At 33.3% G+C, this 15,037-nt stretch overlaps 1 protein-coding gene and 1 long non-coding RNA gene across 2 annotated transcripts; both read right to left on the bottom strand.

Annotated features, from left to right (window-relative positions):
* Window positions 1–1,546: 1,546 nt before the first annotated feature.
* LOC134697785 (uncharacterized) lies at window positions 1,547–3,775 on the bottom strand. The gene has a single exon (XM_063560071.1). It carries the CDS (start codon window positions 3,773–3,775, stop codon window positions 1,547–1,549), a length of 2,229 nt encoding a protein of 742 aa, XP_063416141.1.
* Window positions 3,776–8,194: 4,419 nt separating this feature from the next.
* Window positions 8,195–9,291, bottom strand: LOC134698038 (uncharacterized). The gene is made up of 2 exons (XR_010103123.1): window positions 9,157–9,291; window positions 8,195–8,449 (listed from the first exon to the last, which is right to left on the bottom strand). It is a non-coding gene; the product is annotated as an uncharacterized LOC134698038 (long non-coding RNA).
* Between the last annotated feature and the right edge of the window lie 5,746 nt (window positions 9,292–15,037).

Genomic DNA, 15,037 nt, shown 5'->3' with positions numbered 1-15,037 from the left:
AGAGTCTTACAAAAATACTGCCTTGCAAGCATACCATAAAAGCACCCCAAATTGACAAATATAAATAGAATTAGAAAATTAAAGGCCTTATTTGTGTTGAAGGCAGTAAAGGAAAACACAAAGAATTTAAAAACTCGTCAGAGGGATAATAACAATCCAAAGACAACTTGTGGGAACAATATTAGTTGGTAAATAACTTAAATGTACAAATGTCAGTTTCAGATAAAAAAAAACCATATTCTTTCAGTTGTTTTTAAATTTCCTTTCTGTTTTGAGTTATGCAAATTCGATAAAGTGATGCAGTTGTAATAACTAGTGAGAGTGTTTGTGTGAGGCGAGGTTCTCGTTGTGTAGGGCGAGTTTATCTTGGCCCAAGTTGTCAAAAGTTCAAGACAAAGTATTTTTTTAAACCATTTCCGCCTGTTTACAATTGAACGTATACGATAAGGGACAAGCTACGGAACTTTAGGGTAAATAAATCAAACTACCCACTTTTTAAAGCAATTACTATATGCAGTTCATGACTGCATGTACCGATTATAAGTTGGTCTGCATGATGATACCGAAAAATATCATCTGCAAGTCACAATATTGTATAGAGCAGCTGATACTTTGCAGTTTCAATATGCAGATAACCTTATAATCGATTCATTGGGCTGCATCAGTGTCTTTTGATAGTGTAGTCTTTTTCGCACCAGCAAACTGGAAGATTTCCTGGTAAGTTTGCGTCAAACTTATCAACTCAGCGTTAGTTCAAATATTATGACGTCGCTGATATGTCCGGGTGACAGTTATTAAAAATAGGTCAAAGTAATAGACGTCACAAAGCCGTTATATGGAATTTTATTTTCAGCTGAGCAGAGTAACATATCGACAATGGGACGACCGATAAATTAAGCTTTATATTAAAACTTCGCTGGATTTTGGTATGATGACGATTAGCATGATTCTGACCTACTTTTATATAAAATGTACTTGCACCAGTTAATTGGTAAGTACATGTAAGTAATAACAGATATTTCATATTGTTTCAGCATATTTTAAAAACAGTTTGTTCAAAGTATCTAAAACCAAAATCGAGGGAAAACTTATAATATGTATTGTAAAAGTATTTGCATATAACATGCTTGTAAATGTGGGGACGATATCTTATAATATAACTCTGATAAAATACACAACAGCTTTGTAGTTTGACGTTTACTAGTTACTAACCAAATATAAGGAGACGTCGCCGTGTGACGTCGCCCTTAGATACAATGTGACTTCCGATACGTTGCCGGTCCCGCGGTCTCCTCGACATTCTCGGGGCCTCAAAAACATTACTTTACGTAGAAAAGAAAATTGAAATACAATATATGAATTACATTGAATGAAGATTAAAGTCTCTCAAATGAAAAAAATGAATCACAGTTCTTTCACAGTTGAACTAACGTAGTTCATAAAACAAAATCGCATTACAGTCCGTTATAATTCCGTAACACATTTCTAAACAAATATGCTCGCTCATACTTTACTCCAAAAGTCCATAAAATATGTAATGTTCTATTTAATCGTTGTCGTGTTTCCATGGTAACTTTGTAAAATCTTTGTCGTCGCGAAACTCTATATAGCTCTCTTTTCCGTGTACTCCTGGAGATTCTATTCCTGTAGCTTCAATCTTCCTAAACGCTTCTAAGTCGTGTTTTTCTGTTTTATGTGAAATAAGTACATTGGAAATACTTGACACTGTTGATAGCTGTGATTTTTCTGAATTTAACGGTCCAGAAAGTAAGTACCCTAATTTTGATTTGACAGCGGTGGGTCCGTTTCCACGTACAACTTTATCTTCAACTATTTCCCAATAAAAATCGGCTCCAATTAATAGTGAAATTTCGAATGTATCCTGTTGCGTAACTGGATGTGCGAGTTTAAGATCTTGTAAATAGTTACTGTTCCTGTCAATGAAACGAATGTGGTTCTTTATCGGCGTAGCTATCATAGGAACAGTTAATGCATGTATAGGTATTTTATGTCCAGTTTCAGTTTCAACATAAACTGTGGCTTTATCGAGTCGCCTAGCATTAGTGTTGGTTTCTCCAAATGATGAAAGTTGAATCTTTTCGGCTCCTTCTCTCTGCAGGTTTAATTTTCGCGCAAGACTCCCCGTTACAAAAGACCTCTGAGCGCCTTCATCAAACAAAATATTCGTATCTGTGCAATGATGATCTGACCAAACGGGGGCCACGGCAGTTTTCAACAATACTTTTGAGTGAGTTTGTGCTGACGAGTGTAATATTGTTGAGTCTTCTTGTATCTCGGTATCCTTCACAAGATTAACTACAGTTGGTGTAGATGTCGTACTTTTGTTCGTACAACTGTGAGCGGAATCTTTCGTGTCAGTGAAACGGTTTTCACTTCTCTGGTCGGGGTTCGCGGTGTGTTCAACTTCGTTACATAAACTAGTGTGGTGTCGTTTACCACAGTTACGACATGAGCTTTTCGATTTGCATCCTTTTATGTGGTGTGTACCGAGGCAGTTGAAACATAAATGATTACGTTTAACAATAGCGATGCGTTCATCTAAATCGCGTACTTTCTGGCAGTTGGCAGGCGAATGAATATCTTTGCAGAAAATGCACGGCTTTTCTGTTAAATGCTGATTAACATTTCTAGTACTTGCGTTGTGATTTCTTTGTGAGTTAGCACCGGCGAAAAGAGTAGAATACGAAATACCACTTTCTGTCTGTGTAACTTGTCCGGCTTCCATGATTTGTATCTCTTTATTTATACTTCTTCGAAGATCTCGTAATAACCAATTTGTCGTACCATGCTCCCGCGCGAGATGCTTTCTGATTTCTCCGGGCAGTTTGTTGATTATAATCGGAACTAATAAATTACCGTATGAGTCCTGTGTCTGTCCTAGCGATTCAAGTCCTCTAACTAAACTCTCCATTTTGTCATAAAACATTCTCAGGCTTATGAGGTCATCTCGGGGTGGCGTAATATCAAGCAGTGCTTGTAGGTGTGCTTGTGTGATTTTATGAGTCTGTCCAAATCTCTCTATCAGAACATTAACTGCTTCGGCATAATTAGCGTTAGTTAGAGAAAATCCGGCAATTGTCTGAGCGGCTTCGTTTTCTAATTGGGCCTTCAAATAATTAAATTTTTGAACATCTGTCAATGTTGGGTTGTAATGAACTGCTGATTCGTACGAATCCCAAAAGCTTGGCCATTCTAATATATTGCCATTAAATGTAGGTAACGTTAATTTTGGCAAACGGTGATTGCTGGATATAGCGGACGGGACAGCATAGCTTGACGTGGGAATTGATGTGGCAATTTGGCTTGTCTCTGTTAAAATTCGAGCGGCATCATTTGACTGTGGCAATGACGGGGCGACATAACTTGTCTGTACAATTTCGGGTGAACTAGTAGGAATGAACGGTGGGCTGTCTACATTTAAAACTTGATAAGACGAATGTGATGGTTGATTGGAAATAGGTTGTAATGTCTTATCTATGAATATCTTAAAATGTCTCAGTTTAGTAACAAAATTTGTTGTATACTCATCTGTGTCTACGATTTCCGTCTCTATATCCTCTGTTTCCGATGCGTTCTCAATTTGTTCATTCAGTGTGTCGAGTAACTTCTTCTTCTGTTGTAGATTTTCGTATGTGGCTAACAGCTCCTCTCGGTCGAATTCAGAACTTTCTTTTGCGTCGGCAAATTTTCGTAAAAGTCTGGTAACGGCACTACGATTGCCCGTTCTTCTTGATTTCAGCTTTGGTAGCTCCATTAGTCACGGCACCATAAATGTGGGGACGATATCTTATAATATAACTCTGATAAAATACACAACAGCTTTGTAGTTTGACGTTTACTAGTTACTAACCAAATATAAGGAGACGTCGCCGTGTGACGTCGCCCTTAGATACAATGTGACTTCCGATACGTTGCCGGTCCCGCGGTCTCCTCGACAGTAAATGTGTAAATTCATATAGTGTGCTGATGGCGTGTTTCAGATTTAATTGGATTTTGTATTCAAACAAAAATGTGCTGTCCGAACTTTTCACAATAGACAATGTTTTTTTTATTACGTATTTATTTCGAGATGTACTTTTTCATCATGTTATGCATCTTGTATCCCGATAAGACTACGGAGGAAATGATCAATATCACAGAATCAAGGATTATGTACCCTTTTGTCGTTTCAATGCTTAACATTTTATTGAAAATTCACAGCCTTTACTCTTGTACATTTGTACTCAAATATGTTATCATTCTGTGCTTCATATATAGAGTTTAATTGCATGCAGTGATAAAAAAATCATTTCCTAAGGACAAAATGTAAATATTGGTTAGAAAAAATATAAATATGGACCAATTCAAGTGTACTTTATAGAGTGCATTCGAATAGAATAACTAAGCAAGAGTTATTTTGGGGAATGTAAAGGTTGGTAGGAACTGTTATCTATAAAAAAACGGTAGCGCATCATGGACAAGTAAGTAATTTTTCTTGAAAATATTTCGAAAATGTCTGTGCAAAAGTGTGGTGATTTTCTTTCAAAAATCTTGATTATTTGTGTCACATTATCCCCATTATTCAATTTTATGCAATAAAACAAAACATTTGTGAACAGAGTTTTCTTTTGGTAAATATACAAAATGGGACAACTATACTATTTAATTCTTCCTCAGAAACAGATTACCTTAGTTGTAATTGGCAAAACGTTTTGGAATGTTTAGTCCTCAATGCTCTTCAACTTCGTACATTAATTGGCCATTTCAACCTTTTTTTAGTGTCACTGATGAGTATTTTGAAGACGAAACATGCATCTGGCACAAATATCAAATTTAATACTGGTATTTTTGATGAAATTATTCACTATTTTTGATAATTTAAAAGTACTGCACTTTGACAATTTCGTAACAAACATGGCAACAGAAAGGGTTATTAACATTAAGACGACACAATTTCCTTTATTACCAAATAAAACATCAAAAATATGTATTCACAATAACATATTGATGAAGAGAAACAATAAGCCAGGACTCAGAAATATAATACGATAATAAGTAGCATACATTCATTTGAAATAATACAAGAATACACAAATATACAAAGAAGTTGAAAAAGAAAAAAATCCAAAATCAACATAAAAATCACAATATAAAGTTCCTAACCAATGGAAAATTTAAATACTCAAACACGCAAAACTGATTGAAAACAACTGTCATAACTAAATATATGGTTTGTATGTACTTGTTATTGCAATAAGGGAGATAAATGTAACCGGCTACTCCCGGAATACTAATTACCAATTGTGGCTATGGTGTCATATGAAAGATTTCATTACAATTTTGCTTTAAGTTCATGTGTTTATTTCCTACCTCGATTTATCAAAGCGTCACATTTATTTACAAATAAAAAAGATTATCATAAATACCAGGATTGAAATTTTAAATTTGCGCGAGACATCTAAACGACATGCTATGATTCACAAAATAAAACATTCCAGAAAGAAATTGCCAGAAAAACGAATGATATACCAAAAAAAATCTAACGGTTTTTCCCGGAAAGACATAAATGTCAATATAGAAACAAATGTACAAATAAAGCTGCCACACGAAAATGTTCACCTACTGACATCTAAAGTTAAAAAATTTAACGTGCAAATTTCAAAGCAAAGACAAAACATTTTCACAAAGAAAAAAATCCTATTATAAACCTGTAGTTAACACTAATCATTAGTTGTTAAGTGAATAGATCACACAGTTTGTCTGTGTAATTTGTTTCCGGTATCTAGTAAATGAAAAATGGAGTAGGTTTATGTGGTCATAGCTAATAGAACATACAAATGGTTGTCTGAGGAACATGTGTTCCATAACATTCAACCATTTTCAATTTAATCAGGAATATATCTTGATCTCTAACTGAAATGATTCATCATGACATTTGATACATACCCTTGTAGCCTAGATTTCCTTTCAAACAATGAAAACAAATTTTCGAAAGGAAAAGCATATTTAGCTATTATAAAAATGAAAAATGCTATCGAACAAAAAGTCTTTCTAAGAAAATTGTTTTTGAAAATAACATATAGATAATATACCAAATATATTTCTTTCGATGAATTTTAAAAGCGATGTCATTGTCATTTCTCATCAATAAAAAAAAAATGATGAACTTAATATTGAACTGATCAGTCGTTCAATTTACATGTATACATCTATATATATAGAATTCGTCTAAATAACAGACCAATATTGTTAGATCTGTAAATGTGCTGACGCAAATGTTTTGTTCTTCCTTGGCCGGGATTCGAACTTATGCTACTGATTTACCATTATATTTTAACTATAAATATTAAACATGCATAACGTGACGGTACCAAAATTGCACCTATTTTGATAGTTTTTTCAGGTTATTGATCAAGACAAAATCTTCCTTTTTGTGCTTATTTTGTAACCGTATCCTCCTTTATTATATATAATCCATATGGAATCATAGACAAAAATGGTCTGAACTGACCTCCAAACCATCAATGATTCTGTAATGAGGAGTGGCCAAATTGCATCTATGCTTAAATTTGCATTGTCAAAATTCGAACAAAAAAGCTTTTGTTTAATTTCTTCAAATATTTTGAACAATCGGATATTTTTCCAGGATTATTCTTAATTTTTTAAGAAATGAATACTTGTAACATATTGTATTTGATAACTTTAAAAATATGACGTTTTGATGACGTCGCATGGTGACGTCTCCGTGCATTTTGCTTTTTCAGGAAACACTTTATCTGTTTATAAATACTGTGAACGTTTTTTTAATATTTGAATATGTTTACCTGTGTTGAAAATCGTGCATAGTAAAATCTGATGTACAGTAGTTGTCGTTTGTTTATGTAATATATACGTGTTTCTCGTTTCTCGTTTTGTTTATATAGATTAGACCGTTGGTTTTCCCGTTTGAATGGTTTTACACTAGTAATTTTGGGGCCCTTTATAGCTTGTTGTTCGGTGTGAGCCAAGGCTCCGTGTTGAAGGCCGTACTTTAACCTATAATGGTTTAATTTTTAAATTGTTATTTGGATGGAGAGTTGTCTCATTGGCACTCACACCACATCTTCCAATATCTATTTGTCCATTAAATAATGCAACACTTTTGCGACAGTTAAAAAACAGCCGAGGTCAATAAATTTTGAATGTCAAGCTAATTGATGTGTTTGGTGGATTGATGTTTCGACAAATAGTTGTTATTACATAGCGTATCAATGGACAACTTATTGAACGACTTGTTTTTATACCTCTGTGAAGCAAAATGTAAACTCAACCGTTTAAAAAGTAAAGAAACACCATTGAAGATCGTCAAATTGCAAACAAAAGATAATGAGCATGTTCTTGCATGTAACAAGCTACTTTCCAGTTAGTTATGGATGCATGCCATTTGTATCAAGGATGCTAGTCCTTTACAAAAGTTTGGATACTGACATTGACACACACGAACAACTTCGAAATTAGATCTTGGACAACATGAAAATTTTAACTAACCAACTGTTAACTAACAATTCATAAGCAGTTACATAATCTGTAATTCATTGTATTGTCCTGACATATCTCAATTTAGATATGATACGAGAATACATATTAACATTTTACGACGTTCATCATTTAGTTCATGCTCATGCTTTTAGAGAAAAGAAAGTAGCAGGAGCCGCTTACCCTGTCTCCGCACTCGACCTACCTTTGTGTAGTGTTCATGTGATTCTTTAATTCTTTATTTTACTCGTTATTTTACTTTTATTGTTTGAATTATTTTCTAATTAGGTTAACGTGATTCGGACCTTCATTTTTTACATAAATAAGGCCGTTAGTTTTCCCGTTTGAATTGTTTTACATTGTCTTATCGGGGCCTTTTATAGCTGACTATGCGGTATGGAATTTGCTCATTGTTGAAGGCCGTACGGTGACCTATAGCTGTTAATGTTTGTGTCATTTTGGTCTTTTGTGGATAGTTGTGTCACTGGCAATCATACCACATCTTCTTTTTTATATGATCGTAGATTTACAATTGTCCCTAAATCATTAATATTTCAGTTGATTCACTATTGTTGGAAACCAATTTTTGTGGACTTTGTGAATATACAGTAACGACGGAATCAATGTCTAACAAATAACAAATTTCTAAAGGACTAACGTAAAACCACAAAATCAAAAATCATAGAAAATGCAAGTTTAATCAACCACAAAAATTGGTATCCTAGAAACTAAATGAATCGCTATAACATCATTAAATACCAGCTGTTCTAAAAAAATGTTTAAATAAGGTTCTTTAACAAAGACTGTTTCATTCTAAAAACACCCAAGGCATGCGGTCTTCCCCTTGACACATTTACTGTAGAATTTCCATCCGGCTTCAATGGTATGTGGTAAGTCTGTCAAAATGTCTGATCTAAACGAGAGAAGTTCACACCTGAAAATAAATAAAAAATGACTGCTGTGATAATGAATACACATATACTTTTAGTTTGGTGAAAAGTAAAATAACAAAAAGAATTTGTGTATAACCAAAATATTGTAAGAAGCTAAACAGATGATTTGTGGGAAAGTTTTCAAGTGCTTTACACTCTTAAGAACATAAAGCACGTAATAGTAATTATTTGTAACAGAAAGAGGCGTTCCTAAATGTGAGACTTTTGAATCAAAAACCAACACATCATAATCCAAAAACAACATACGCCAATAGCCTCATTAAATTCAATTATCTGATAAACAATAATTGCTATTAAATGCTTGTATTGGCTAATCATTTTAAAGCATTTCAATTTGTACATGCAGTTTCAAGTTATTAAAATGGCATGTTCTGATCCGAATTTGAACACGTTTTGACCTTTGTTAACAACATAAGTCATTGAATTCAAATGCACTTATTCTGTTTGAATTTATACAATATTATTGGTTGACATTCATTGAAATTCGTAAATTTATTTAGGAATTGTGCCTGATTTTGATTTTAATTTACATTTAAAGTTTTTGGTAGCGGAGTTGTCTCATTGACACTCATACCACATCTTATTATATCTATATATGTGTTACCATACTAAACAAAAATGCATTTGAAACATTATACGATATATGTGTATAAGAGGAAAAGTTAGTTGATTTTTTTTTAAAACGAACCTGGTCATGGCACTGTTGTAATTAAAACCAATACAAGTCCTGGACATATCACAGATCATTGCACACTCTAATTTTGAACATGTCATGTCGTCGACTACAACCATATCAAACTTGGTATTATTCAAACTACAGCTGTCAAAAGATCCAGGAAATTTGTCTGAAACTATATAAAATGTGTTTAATACTTTTATTCGAAAGCTTCTTTCCAAACCCTATAGCACATGTAGAAATTTATTTTCGAACGTTAATAATGACTTACAACTAGGGTATTGTCTGGCCTATTATAAATTCTATACAATACAAACATAAATGTTAATTTTAGCTTCGAAGTTTCTTATTGCATAATAAACATATTGCACGAGATCAAGCGCCTGGCATTAAATATAACTGGTATGTCTTTTCAAAGTTCTGATGTTGGTACTTATCCAAGCCATTTGCTACAGTATAAAATTATAAAAAAACTATTGAAAATGGAAATGATCTATGTGTCAGTAGTTTTTTACACTAACAAGTGTTGGCTTCATGACTTTTAGGTTATTTCAATCTATTGGTAATAAACCATATTTGGTATGTTTTTTCACTTATTAGAATTGCAAAAAAAAGTGTTTCATTTTGCATGTGAACTACAAGTTAGAAACTATGGTACTTCAAACAAAGCAAGCAAAAAGTCCATTGGAAAATCAATGATTTGTTACAACCTAAAAAAAAAATTGAACCAAAAAATAGATTTTTTACATTTTTAATACCTCCTCCTAAACACAATACTCCACATTGAACTTTGAATTTAGTTAAAATATTTTCGCTAGAGGCTTTTTTTAGTACATACATAAAACCGTTGATTTCGGTGCAAAAAAAAAGAAAGAAACAAGAATGTGTCCATAGTACTCGAATGCCCCACTCGCACTATCATTTGCTATGTTCAGTGGACCGTGAAAGTGGGGTCAAAACTTTAATTTGGAATTAAAATTAGAAAGATCATATCATAGGGAACATGTGTACTTAGTTTCAAGTTGATGTAACTTTAACTTCATCAACAACTACCTTGACCAAAACCTTTAACCTGAACTTCGCACTATCATTTTCTATATTCAGTGGACCATGAAATTAGGGTCAAAACTATAATTTGGCAGTAAAATTAGAAAGATAATATCATGGGGAACATGTGTACTAAGTTTCAAGTTGATTGGACTTCAACTTCTTCAAAAACTACCTTGACCAAAAACAGTAAGCTGAAGCGGACGGACGAACGGACGCACAGACGGACGGACGAACGGACGCACAGACCAGAAAACATAATGCCCCTCTACTATCGTAGGTGGGGCATGAAAAACAACAACTGTATATTGCTTCTACTAGAAAATGCTTTGTGTATAATAAAAACACTGGATGGAATAATTCAGAAGAGAAATGAACATAAAATAATGCACAGACTTCAGAAAAAATGTAAGTACTATTAACATTATATCTTTTAATATCGTACATTTCGTTTTTTTTATTATATGCACTCAATGGAAATTTTCACCCCCAATGGTGTATTGGGAATAGAAAAAGGACACTATTTGTCTTCTTTTCTGCCGGAAGTTCAACCCTTGCCAAAAAGGGCCGTCTGATTGGCTGTGTGGGATATACAACTTGAAGTAGATATAAACAGCAATGTACTGTCATAATTGGGACATTATATTCAATGCCTCGTGTAAATTAAGTGTCACACTCTCTGCACGTTTAGAACCCAAACACAAATTACTTTGGGACCCGTAGGTGGCGTTTTGACTGTAAAAAATAATTCTATCCACTATACCCTCGTATTAAATTTTCAGTCCAAATTTTGCCAATTTTCAATCTATTACAAGACCTGATTTATTTATGTTTTGTGAAATTGATCGTCCTGAACATGCATGAACTATTTGCCACAAGACGTAAATTAAGCAACAATCAATCAGTTATCAAAATGGTAAAACAATATTATTTAGTGTACAAATGTATTTAAACCGTTTGTTTTAAGGAGAAATTTGAATGAAATATAAATGCTTATTTATCTTGAAAAATGTAAATGTAGGTGCACTATATTTCGGTTTCCACTTATCGAGCATAAATAGCTTAAATATACGAATACTAGATTGACGCAGTTTGAAATGGAGAAGAACAATAATAAAAAGTTAATGTGATCAGACCCGTTATAAATTGTAAAGAGAAACATAAGTACAAACTGTAAATGTTTCTTCAATCAATGGGAAAAAAGCACAGATTCATCAATATTTATGAATTCAGAATAAATACAAATGAAATGCAAATTTGACAATTACCTTCAAAATGTATTCTCCTATTTCCTATTATACCATAGTATGTTAATACTCCAATACTTTTCACTTCAAAATGATGCGTGTTTGTCAAAATTCCCAAAACGTTTTCACCAACGACAATGCCAGTTCCTAATTTAAGGTCTCCATCTGCCCAACTAATCCAGAATGGTAGGTACACTGTGCAGTTAAATATATTAGGGGTCAGAAATTTAACGTAATTCCTGCTTTTTGGATCTAACGAATCGTCAGGGCGATAGATAATGAACGTGCTATAATCTTTATATCCAATATCAAACTCATACAGCGGTTCTGAGGAGGTTCTGACATCAGAACTTGACAGAAGGACATGTGCCCGACCACATCTCTTTAATTCAAATACTAACGACGTTATTCCAATAAGGTCCAGTTTATACCTACTTACGTCAACAGTGAAATCCATGACATCAGCTATATCCCATGAACCAACCACATTGTTGACCTTGGTCGTTAAAATGGTTGTAATATATACACCTTCAATATATAAACACATTCAAACAGGTATTAATATAAGTATAGTTTTACTATCACTGCAAACCATTAAAAATCAGAAATGGCCTATATCTGTAATCGACAGTTTTTACTCGACCAGTCTGAATTGGTATGAATTTTACTCGATATAACTCAACCCTAGACTTAACCATACTAGACTGTACTATTTGTACTTTGTCCTAATAAGATTGTGGTCAAGTTTGGTTAAATTTGGCCGAGGAGTTTCAGAGGAGAAGATTTTTGTAAAAGATTACAAAAATTTACGAAAAATTGGTCAAAATTGACTATAAAGGGCAATAACTCTTTAAGGGGTAAACTGATAATTTTGGTCATGTTGACTTATTTGTAGATCTTACTTTGCTGAACATTATTGCTGTTTCCAGTTTATCTCTTTCTATATTAATATGCCAGATAATAACCAAAATCTGCAAAATGTCCTTCAAATTACTTATTTCGGGGCAGCAACCCAATAATCGGTTGTCTTATTCACTTGAAAGTTTCAGGGCTTATAGATTTTCACTTGATGAACAATTTTACCCCATGTCAGATTTGCTCTAAATGCTTTGGTTTCAGAGATATAAGCCAAAATCTACATTTCACCCCTATGTTCTATTTTTAGCCATGGCGGCTATCTTGGTTGGTTGGTCGGGTCACCCCAAAGATGATTGTGGCCAAGTTTGGATTAATTTGGCCATGTAGTTTCAGAGGAGAAGATTTTTGTAATAGATTACTAAGATTTACGAAAAATGGTTAAAAATTTACTATATAGGGCAATAATTCCTAAAGGGGTCAAATGACCATTTCGATTATGTTGACTTATTTGTAAATCTTACTTTGCTGAACATTATTGCTGTTTACAGTTTATCTCTATCTATAATAATATTCAAGATAATAACCAAAAACAGCAAAATTTCCTTAAAATTACCAATTCAGGGGCAGCAACCCGCTTTTTTGACACAGATTAAAACAAAACGCATCAATGATATGCATTTTGAAAATGAAGAAAATTAAAAGTTTGACCTTTCTAACAAACTGTGGATTTTTATATTAATTATATTGATTGGTGTAAAAATGCTATATACATACAATGTATCTAGTTTTATGGGAAGTTATTTTGTTCTACTTTAAGAGTGTGCGTTATGCATCCATGCTTTGAAAATTTGTTCACTTTACTTGTTGAAAATTGTAACAAATATACAGACACGACTCTAGTTTTCAAGAGGTGCAACCGAAAGGAACAATACGATATAAAAGGAAGATGTGGTACGAATGCCAATGTGACAACTCTTCACAAGAGACCAGGATGATTTGTTATTTCCCTCCCAGTAGGGTTTTCATCTAGCGAGAAACGTGTACTAGATTAATGCTACAAATGTAATGCCGTTTCCAACGATTCATGTAGCAGCTAAGGAATCCTACAAAATGTTTAAGATTTTATTTTTGTTCATTTCCTTTAACAGTTGTGAATATTATTCTGAATAACCTTCCTAAGACTTATTATTTCCTCCGTCCCTGACAAGCCGTGTTGAGACGGGTGGGTGTCCTGAAAAGGGGTGGTCAGGTGACCCACCCCTCTTATCTGACAATTTATTTTAAAACTAACAGGGATATTGGAAAAATTTGATCCGATTTTGGATCAGACAGGTAGAAGGGTGTAACAAAAAGCTGCAATTTCTACAAAAAAAATCCTATTTTTTTCATATTAAAAACTGCCTTATCCTGAATGAACGGGTCATCAGCCTTGTTTCACCTTCACTGGCCATACTCGAAATTAAATCCCGCAACTTGAAACTCCAGATAATGACTTTCATTTATCCGTATTTGGTCCGGTAACTTTTCGAACCGTGTCATCAAGAACGATACAAAATTACATATTCTAGTAAATTGTAATTGTTTTCTTCTATTATTTTTTTTTTATGCCCTTTTCTCGGCTACTGTTAAAGCGAGACGGTCTTTTTTATTAATAGCTAGCAAGGCATGAAGTTCATATGATTCAATCCAAATTATCCTCAAAGTGCGGAAACAATCTTGAATTGATGCAATCTGTTCGCCTTGAAATCGACTTAACATATTTAGTCAAAATTCTTTAACAAAATCACCTATATAACGAAAAGAAAACTGTGACAGACTTAAACACGAAAGGGAAGGCTTAAATTCTTCTGTAATTTTCCTGCTACTGATTATAAATTAAGAAAGTTCACTTGTCATGTTTTGTATTGTTGGAATTTCGGAACCCTCTTGTTCATCCGTTTAAAGCACCATGAAACAACTGCCAGCTAACTCCCAGTTTTCAAAAATCTTTTATGTGCAGAATGTCATTGATACGATTTGAGTTCTCAAAATGAATCAAGATGAAATAAGGATAATAATACATTTGTAAAAAATATAAAACCCTTGTTATGTGTTATTAATTTTAAAGAAAATCTTTACATGTATGTTTAAGATATTAATAAAAGTACTGAAGTACTGAACATCGGATGACTGCAAGTTCTTGTGGACGGTCACAAGCACTTGTCTCAGAAAACCAAATCACATCTCTTTACCTGCAAGTGACGTTAAAGTACAGATATATATTTTTCCTGTGCGTGGATGATAAATTCAACCTCATCGTAGAAGTGATAAAAATCAGGAAACTCTGTTTTTTTTTATTATACATTATCTTAATATTTGTAAATTACAGTTACATGTATATATAATTTTTATCCATTTGTATATCATTCTATTGCACTATATTTATTATAGTGCTGTACAAGTGCATGGTGGGCACTCTTCTGTAATAATTCGATTTTTCTGATAGATTGAATTTGAGTTGGCATTCATATTTTCCAGCAAAACATTCCCACGCAGAGAGAGGGAGCAAAGACAGATAACTCTGCGTGGGAGATTGAAAACGTTCTTGAGATATTCTTCCGCATGCGGTAACACACTTTTTCTGTACGTGTGTATCAATATTAAAGATTTTTTACTTTATTTATGTTTCTAACGAGTTTAACGACATTTTCATATTATTAATTTATGTTAAAAAAAATATATTTTTAGGAGTATCCATTTGA

The sequence above is a fragment of the Mytilus trossulus genome, chromosome 14, assembly GCF_036588685.1.
Source record: "Mytilus trossulus isolate FHL-02 chromosome 14, PNRI_Mtr1.1.1.hap1, whole genome shotgun sequence".
Taxonomy (NCBI): Eukaryota; Metazoa; Mollusca; class Bivalvia; order Mytilida; family Mytilidae; genus Mytilus; species Mytilus trossulus.
Note: the sequence above shows the minus strand (reverse complement) of the source record. Positions and strands in the feature narration are given on the sequence as shown.